General features: G+C 42.8%; 1 protein-coding gene across 1 annotated transcript; it reads right to left on the reverse strand.

Moving 5' to 3' along the window:
• Window positions 1–1,369: 1,369 nt before the first annotated feature.
• On the reverse strand, window positions 1,370–9,400 carry GJE1 (gap junction protein epsilon 1). The gene is made up of 3 exons (XM_021553057.4): window positions 4,866–9,400; window positions 4,090–4,272; window positions 1,370–3,697 (listed from the first exon to the last, which is right to left on the reverse strand). Exons 1-3 carry the CDS (start codon window positions 4,902–4,904, stop codon window positions 3,302–3,304), a joined length of 618 nt encoding a protein of 205 aa, XP_021408732.2. The 5' UTR covers window positions 4,905–9,400; the 3' UTR covers window positions 1,370–3,301.
• Between the last annotated feature and the right edge of the window lie 311 nt (window positions 9,401–9,711).

The raw sequence follows: 9,711 nt of genomic DNA on the forward strand, positions 1-9,711 counted from the left end.
CATTTCTTTTAGGTAGCCCTTTTGCCAAACCTCTTCTTGATCTCAAAGCATCTATTTGCGAAGGAAGAGAATGTCAGTGCTCCAGGGCATAAGGAAGGGTGCATGTTGGAGGGAGGCACAGTGTAGGAGAGGTGGCTGCATTGTCTCATTGCTGACATGGGAGTGTGCCAGAAAGGGAACAGAAGGGAAATGATGTCTGAACAGAAGAGAGGAATCCATGAAAGGAATAGAACAAGGAGTGGTTACAGGACTGGGATGCTGTGGTGCTATACTAGAAGCTGGTAGGAAGGTATAGCTGGCCCAGAGCAGCTATACCTTTGATGTAAATGCAATCACATCACAATTACAGCTCTTTGTTATGTGAGAAAGAAAATGGTCATGATGTCTGACTAGAGACAAAACTGACTGCAAACACATGAGCTGGGGATTGCTTTGAGTGCTCTCTGTGAAAATTAGGTGGCTAGAGTATGGTGGAAAACAATGAAAAAGTCAAAGAAGCACTTACAGTGTGAACCTGATATAAGCAACAAAATGCTTCCTCAGTGTTCTGGGAGACAGGACTTCATGTTCACTGTGTAAAGAAATAGAATTGAATCAAAGAATCCCCGGCTGTATTATAAATTCCTTTTTAATGGCAAAAACAAAACAAAACAAAAAAGCCTTATGATCGTCTCAAATACTTGCTAAGCCTTTGAGCAAAAATCAGCTCAACACTGAGAAATGCATGAAGGCATGTCAGTCTCGGAGGGAGTAAGAGTGGAAGGAAGCTGATAGAAAACTGTAAATGATGAAAGTGGTGGGAGTTTGGAAGACTAAGCAAAAGGAAAGTTTATACTCACTTGAGAACACAATGAGCACCAGGAAAACAAATGGCAAATATAGGAAAGAGAAGTGTTGACATCCATGGGGAAATGATTTCTTTACATGGACATAGTATCTCCATCAACGTGTTCCAGAAACTAATGGCAGAATCAGGCATAGAAAAACATTTGCAGTAAAAGGCAATAATGCACTTTTTTTTTTTTAATTAAAGAGTGAGGAATTTGACAATTTTAACTCCACAGGAAATGCAGAAAAAAAAATCAGTGTATCTGATTTAGAAGAAGGATAATTTTTAATATGTTCCAGAATTTGACCACAAAGAGAAAGGCCATGGTGGTGAGTAACGCAGCTCCTAAAGCACTCCAGGGATCCTCAGACAGTCCCATCCCAGTACTTGTTCTCCAAGGCTCTTGATGGTAACAAGAACTTAAAGTACTCCTGAGGGTTTGTGGGTTTTGGCACTCTTCTGACCCTTCTGAAGTGTTTGGAAATTTAAAGAAGAACTACAAGCAATGACATATTGAGCACCAGGGAAATACTGACAAGGTTGTGATTAAGTTATTTTATTATTATACAAATAACTGATGAAGTGTACCATTGGTAACAACTGTACCTAGCAAATGAAAGTAAATTATTTTTCTTAGTAGTTTGTATGTTTTTATAAATAATTTTTTTACCTGTTACAAGTTTCAATTTGAAAGAATAATTCCAGATGTATATTGACATATACAGTGAAAACAAACATGTATCAACCAAAGAACATGGCATATTATGCAAACAAGAAGTCAGCACAGTGATTTTTATTTCACTTGCAATGCTTGGAAATATAAAATAATTAGTTTAATATTGCATAAAGCTGATATCTTTGACTGGACATTTAAGATAACATATAACTTATTTCCATAGGGAAAAAATAATATTAATGCTTTAATATAGCAAATGTATTTAAATACTTCGTTTTGTTCTTCATCAGCATATATAGAAAACTACACGTCTAGTTGTAGCCCACTTTGTTTTAAATGGCACAGATTCAATCAAATCCAAAACACCTAAAACTTGCTGTTCCATTTATTTAGCAGGTTTACTTTTGTGGGTGAGAATTACAAGGCTATGATAATTCAACTGTGTTTGGGAGTTATTAACTATAACACTTCATGGTAAAACAGTTGGTAATAATTTTTCCAGAATTTTTAAAATATTTCTGAAATTGCCCAAATTATGTTATCAGGATCTCAGCTTTTTATGTTTGAAAAACAGATGGAAAATGTTTGATTGTTATTATAGCTATTTGTATAATTTTATACAGGAAACTACCTCCTCCTTTCTGATTCTGAAATCTATTTTCTTTCCTTTATTTCACTTCATCACAAGGAAATCACTTCTAAATTTAATATACTTATTAGACCTTAAGAAGAAGCTGTTGCACAAAAAAACATTTGATGCCTATAAAAAGTTTAAGTCCTAACCTAACCCAATACACTTACTTCATCAAATAATTTTAATATGCAGAATTCTTTTTTAACTGTTATTCCAGCAGCTTGCTATTGTTATTCCAACTGTTATTTCAGTCAGAGCAAGAAAAAGTTAGATGTGATACAAACAGCAGAAAATTCTGTGGGCCCAATTCTGCAGTCACACACAAGCAAAACGCATTGAAATCAAATTATGATTGGGCCTAGGAAATGCTTTCTCCAAGATTGACACTTTGAAGACGCTTATGCAAAATTGTTAAAATGCCCTTTTCCTCCTTCAAAATGTGATCAATACTAAATTGGTAAAAATCTTCTCCATGGTAAGCCAAAACACAATGAGGCGTTGCAGTCAGCACAATGAATACCATACTACTGTCTCACTTTTAAAAGGAGATTCTGAGCCAGCAGGTTACAGTAGCTGAGCATCTGCAAAGTAAGCTGGTATCCATGGATATGTTGTCACCACAGCCTGACCAAGAGTCTGCCCCTGGGGGCTGAGTTGCAGGCTGCATCTCAGTGGCACTTCTTGGGAAGATGTTTGAATGCTTGCTGGTACCCAGAGAGTATCCACTATTATTGTTCAAGTCTCAAGCCATAAGAACACGTAAAAAATTTGCAATTTTTCCTAGAAGGGCAATGGCCTTATTAACTCAGATGGCATGTGTTCAGAAAAGCTGCGAATAGAAGTGTGTTTATAAATAACCGTCTTCCTCAAACACAGACACTCCTCTGGAGGCAGAACTATCATAGGTGGCAGGTCATGAAAATATACTGCTCTTGGAGATTTTAGTGCCTTTGACCTTGAGATGGAAACAAAGATTATTTTCATAGTGTGCAAGTTTTTAGATGAGGAGTCTGTGTCAAGTGACTATTCTGTCTCAGTAATCATGAGTGTGGGTCTTTTCTGCAGCACTGCATAGAGGGCAGAAGATGTTTTTCTGCTGTGGTTTGAAATCATTGTTACAAAACTGCAGGTGGACAGAGCAGTAAATGAGTGTGAGTTGACATCACTGAGTTTTTAAGAAACCTAGCCTTCTACATGAGATCTCAAAAATTTCAGCAACACACAGGATCACTGTAATCACAGTAAATGTGTACATTGCAATAAGAAAGATTGTCTTTTCAAAGTGCTCTGGCACCATGCATCGGGTAATGTTAAACTTTTTATCCAGTGCTCCCACATCACACATGTAGATTGCATTCACTTTGAAACCAAAGAGCTGAATCTGAAGCCAAAAAGCCACAACTTCAAGGACAATCCTTAAGAAAACAGAGAAAATATAAAAACCAGTGTAGGATGACTTTTGGAGAATATCTTCCTGTTTGATGCTCTTACAAGCAGCATAAAGGTGAAAAATGGCTCCAGGTACCAGTACAATCACCAGCTGTAATGCCCAGAATACCTAAAATGTAGCAGAAATGTACCTGTCAGCTCATTTACAACTGCTTTGGAACAGCTAATACACATGCATATCATAACATTTTGCAAGTCTGTTTTTAATATATATCAAATGTATAAAAGCTTAGATGACAATAAAGGTAAAAAGCAGTGATATTTTGATTTGAAAAGTTTAGTTGGGTTCTGAAACATAAGTATCATTTTGGAAGGACAGGAAACACAGCTCCGTATTTAGTCACAGCTAAAGGGATATTAAAAGGAAAATACTAATGAAAAAAGCTAGTGATAATTAGCATAGTCAGTACTTATATGGAACAATTATGCTTTAGTTTTTGCAGTTTACTTGCTTCACATTGGATTTTTGCCATGAAAAAAAAAACAGAAAAATATAATTACCTGAGGAGTTATAGGTCTGAACTGGTTGTAGCAAAAAAGATTAACCTCTCTCTTGTCTGGGTCACAGCTGAAATGCAAGGCCTCATTTCCATAAACAGCAAAGCCCAAAACACCAAGGAAAAACATTCGAATTGAGCCAAAAAAAAGAGTGTGGAATTGTCCAATTACTGTTGGCGGCCTGAGCTGCAAATCAGAGGGTTCATTCGACATAAAAAACCAAAAATGAACAGTGTTATTGTTGGAGGTCTACTAGCTCTTTTTCATTATCCAGAATATTTATTTTATTCTACTTGCTTTAAAGAAGACAGTGTGCCTATGAAGGGTGCAGTAGCCCTCTAACAAAATAATATTCTTAATAATACAATGCTACGAACTTTACATAAACGTTAATTTCTCTAGCACTTGCCAGTTCATTTGTTTCAGTGCCTTCATCTGTATTCCACTGCTGCAGAAGGCGCCAGACGGAGCTGAGCGCTTCGACCCAAAGTCTATTCGTTTTGCTGTTGTACTGATTCATTCACATAACGTCAGGTGATGGCAAAGCACGGACCGCCGTGCCACCATCAAACCTAACTATGCTTAGAGCCGTACTTATTCCCGCAAATTAACAGTTCGGCTTCCCCAGAGGGGCAACTGCCTCCCCGCCCCGGCCGCCCGCCCCGCCGTGCCGGGCCGGGAGAGCAGGCGGGCGGGGGCCCCGCAGCCCGTGCGGGGCGGGGGCGCGGCGCGACCCCCGCGCGGTTTGGGGCCGGACCCAAAAGGGGTCGCGTACTCACACATCCCTCCGAGAAGCTCCGGATGTAGTTGGGGGACATGGCTGGGGAAGGTGCCCTGTGTGGGCGGCAGTGGCCGGAGCCGGAGCCCGCCCTGGCCCCGACCCCGACCCCGACCCCGGCCCCGGCTCGCTCCGCCCTTTGTCCCCGGGCGGGCCCCCGCGCTCGGGCCGGCAGCGGGCGCAGCAAAAGCGGGGCCGGCCGGCGCCCGCCGATAATCCCCGGGCAGCACCGTCAGCAGCGCCTGCCGCCACCGCCGCCCGCTGCGCACCTGCCCCTGCCCCGCTGGCCCACGCCGGCCTTCGCCGCCCCGGGGTACCCGCTGTACCGACCACCGCCCCCGCCCCGGCCCATCCCCGTCCCGGTTGAGGCCCTGGCGCAGCGCGCTCGGGGCTGCCGCTGGCGGGAAGAGCCGGGAGCCGGCTAGCTGGAGCGTCCAGAGCTCATCAACTTTAATATAACTTAAAGTCCCATAAAGATGCAGCAGGGCTTGGAACTGTAGATCCACGATTCTGAATTCAAACAAACAGAAATTGAATGAAAACAATATTAACCACTTCACAATTGCTATAAATAGCTTTATGGCAATAATCACTACTAAAAATTGGCCAGCATACTCAGTATGCAGAATTGAAGCAGCTCCAGAAGAGCTGTGCATGCGAGTCCACGCATGTGACAGACACTCCTGCTGGTAAACTGCCGCAAGGAAGTACTTCAACTCAGTGGTTTGAACCCAGTGGGAGTTCTGGGAGAAGATGGAGAGTGGAAGGATGGAGATAGGAAACCAGTAAAAGGGAAATGCTAATTTGTCATTCACTCAGTGTTACGCAGTAGTCTATTTGGCATGCACAGGAAAGTGAAATCAGGTCACAAAATCCAGAGAGGGGCAGTTATTCTTTTACCTCTAAACTCAAAAGACAGCCTCCCTTGTAACTGGCTGCAGCATGACTTCAAGCTGATGTATCAAAAAGCATTGTTTCCCGTGAGAGGTGTCCCTGCAGAAAGCAGTTCAGGAATGCCCTGGGAGACTGCAATTGTTTAAGGCAGGGCATTTTCCCAGAGCTCACTGCTCCCGCATGTAAATGAGTGTATGGCCATCATTTGTTGTAGTCTCCCCAGTTCCAGAAAGTTCTCTATTTTCAGTTCCCCCATTGGTTCCCTCAGAAAACTATTCCTTCCCTTCTCCCTCATTGGTCCTGTTCATGTCACCCCATCCCTGCTCCTCCCCTGAACCTTTCCGTCATTGGGCAGTTTATACCTTAACCGCGCCGATCTTTCCCCAGTTGAATACCTTGGCCCCTCCTTCCCCAGTTTCTCTTGTAGCCTTCCCCTTCATGTGAGGTTGTCTCCCTGTTCCTAGTTTCCCATCCTCTGCCTCTCCTTCACAGGGTCTTTGGCATACAAAGCAAAGATTGCCATATATTCCTTTGCTAGTACTTCTGCAGAGACTTTTTCATTTGGACACCACAATTTTCCATTTTTCTTACGTGTTGACCTGTCATTAATTAGGAGATCTTTCACAATGAAATTTGCAGCAACAGATTTCATTGGAGAAGCAAACTGGTCTGGAGCAAACATAGAAATATGACCCAAAGAGAACAAGGGAGTTAGAAGCTGTTCTGGTACATCAGCATTCAAACTTGTACTAAGAGGCTGAAAGATCTATGCAAGTTGTACTTCTTTATTTAAAAATATGCCATGTATACAGTGAACAGCTTGTTTTGCCTGATGAGGATTGCCTCTTTTTGCTTTCTGATGCAAAATCGGAATTAGTGTTTATCTTATGTATGGCACATCTGATTCTATTTTGTGACCCATCTTCCTGAAAATCTGTACGGCTACCTCAGCTACTGTATCATCTTCCATCCTAAGGTGCTGCAGTAGAGAGTCATAGGTCTCTGCAGAGTGGAATGAGGGATGTGTGAAGGACAGAACCTTGAGAATTTCAAGTCCTGCATGAATAGGAATATCAGAACTTACACCCTCTCTTCATCATCAGCTGTCCCCTCTATGGATTTATTCATTAATTTTGCTAGTGCACTAACGGCTTCTGAGTCAATATGTACAGGGGCAATTCTTTCCAAAAGAAATTTGACCATTTTCAGAAAAAGATTTGTTGGCTGCTTAGGATTTGCAAGTTTCCGGGCTATCTCCCTCACACAGACATTTACAAGAACATGTAGGGCTAATTAACAGTTCAAGCTGGGACCTAAGTTTCTCATCATTATCCAAAACTTGATTGAATTTCTCCACAAAATCTTTTTCTTTTCCAGGATCTGGAAGGTTTTTTGCTACGCTTTGGGACATTCAGCAGATCTGCGGAACCATCACGTGGATCGGACCTCTCCTGGGACTAACCACGGAGGAACCAGCACCACATTTTAATCTTCTGAGAGGAGATGGTGACCTGATCTCCCTGCGTGAATTAACACCGGACACCTGTGGAGCCCTAGAGAGAGTCGCTGATGCCCTGAAGTCCCGCCAAGCTCACCGCGTGGACAAGTCCCTCCCCTTGAAATCTGTATATTGGAGTGCATCTGGAAGAGCAATGGCCACACTGCTGACACCAGCCCTGGCGATACCATCTTAAGGCACTCCAGAGCACTTGGATTGCTGCCACCGTACTCATCATCTTTCTGTGGTTTCAAGCAGTAGAAGGATGGTTTGTTCCACAGCCCAAAGAAAACATCCGGATCAAACTTGCAAAGGCCCTCAAACAGGATAACTTCTGCATGGCCATGGGCAGTGTGGAGGACCTACTTTCTACATGTCTTGTGGGAGTTTCCCTGTCACAAGGGGACCACCCTTATGTAGGTAGGAAACCCAACCCTGTAGACTGCTGGGACAATTGGACGAGGATTTTGTCACATGGCACCACAGGAGCCCCAGGAATTGGACTTACTGGGCTCCTCAAGGGTGACATATTTAAATAAAAACCCTCACTCAAAGATTGGCAACAGCTACAAGGCTTTAGGAACAAAAATGTCTCACCCTACAACAAAACATATATGATCAAGTGGTGCAGTTACACCAGTGATATATTGTCCGAGTCCTCTTTGTTTCCCAGGGAGCTCCCCAAGGGAGTGTTTCTTATCTGCAATGACAGTGTATGGGCTGGGATCCCCTCTAAGATTGAAGGGCGTCCCTGTAGCCTTGGCCAGATTACTACTCTGACACCCAACAAGACCCAAATTCTTGATTGGAAGAGGGAGAGACAATTGGCACACAAAAAGAGATCCTACAGTCAATTTGAGCCCAATTGTGATCCCCAAATATATAATTGGGTTACGTCTAAGATGGTGGCTGCATCTATATTTCTGCCATGGTATGCAACAGTCAAGGCCCTCAGTGAGCTTTCTCACCTAGGTTGTTGGCTTAGTAAGCAGGCCAATGCCACATCCGCCGCCTTATCAGGTCTCTTGGTGGACGAGGAAACCACCAGGCATGCCACACTGCAAAACAGAGCCACCATCAATTTTTTATTACTAGCCCATGGCCACAGTTGTGAAGACTTTGAGGGACTATGTTGTTTTAACATCTCTTTGAAGAGCACATCCGGACACAAGTGGAAAACATCAAGACAGAAAGTCGGGCTATAGACATCATGAATAAAATGTTCACACAGTGGGGTGACTCTGGGTGGGTGGCCTCAATCCTTAAAGGATTGTTGTGGATCTTAAAATTTTCATAGTGTCCATCGCCCTGACGTTTTTTTTAAAAGGACCCTTGTAAAGACTTTGGGGGACGTTTATTTAATAAACAGAAAAGGGGGAGATGTGGGAGGTGCCCCTGGGGAGACCAATTCAGGAATGCCCTGGGAGACTGCAATTGTTTAAGGCAGGGCATTTTCCCAGAGCTCACTGCTCCCTCATGTAAATGAGTGTATGGCTATCATTTGTTGTAGTCTCCTCAATTCCAGAAAATTCCCTGTTTTTGGTTCCCCCATTGGTTCCCTCAGAAAACCATTCCTTCCCTTCTCCCTCATTGGTCCTGTTCATGTCACCCCATCCCTGCTCCTCCCCTGAACCTTTCCATCATTGGGCAGTTTATACCTTAAACAGGCCGATCTTTCCCCAGTTAAATACCCTGGCCCCTCCTTCCCCAGTTTCTCTTGTAGCCTTCCCCTTCATGTGAGGTTGTCTCCCTGTTCCTGTTCCCCTGTCCTCTGCCTCTCCTTCAATAAATCCATGTGGATCTTAACAGCTTGAGAGTCCTCTCGTCTTTGGTGGAGTTTCATTACTCTGTCTTGGCACCTGTTTACTAGCCAGCAGTGGGTCACCCTGTTGGACCTGGTCTGGGGCAGCCCGCAGTTCCTCTGTCATGGATGCTCATAGGCATGGAAGCATAGGCAGAAGGGAAATGATGGGAATCGGTGTTCATTGTATGCATAGATTTAGCTGTTGTATCTCTAAAAGGTGCCTCAATGACTGTATTAATGACATGGTCAAAATAACTGTTTTAAGACATCAGAACATCCTTTGTAAAGGGAACCCAACCTGCATCCACTGAAGTAGGTAAATTACAAAAAAGGTGAAAAGTACTCCAATAAGTGCATTTACAGTTAATTAATTAGTTGCTGATTAATATAATATAATATAATATAATATAATATAATATAATATAATATATAAATATAGTAATTAATAAGTTATTTAGAGCTCCTAGTTCAGGCAGTTAATTAAATGTGTCCCCTGGAGCACTGTAAAAGATGCTGTATTGGTAGCACTCAGACTGGGTTTCCAGATGTTTTTAATGCAATCTACTGCTCTGCTGCATAGAGAAAATGCTGAGGTTTGTGTATGTCAAATGAGCTAAAAGCAATAATGTCTCTCAGTGGTGTGTGATCTGC

Source organism: Lonchura striata, chromosome 3 (assembly GCF_050655825.1).
Source record: "Lonchura striata isolate lonStrDom1 chromosome 3, ASM5065582v1, whole genome shotgun sequence".
NCBI lineage: Eukaryota > Metazoa > Chordata > Aves > Passeriformes > Estrildidae > Lonchura > Lonchura striata.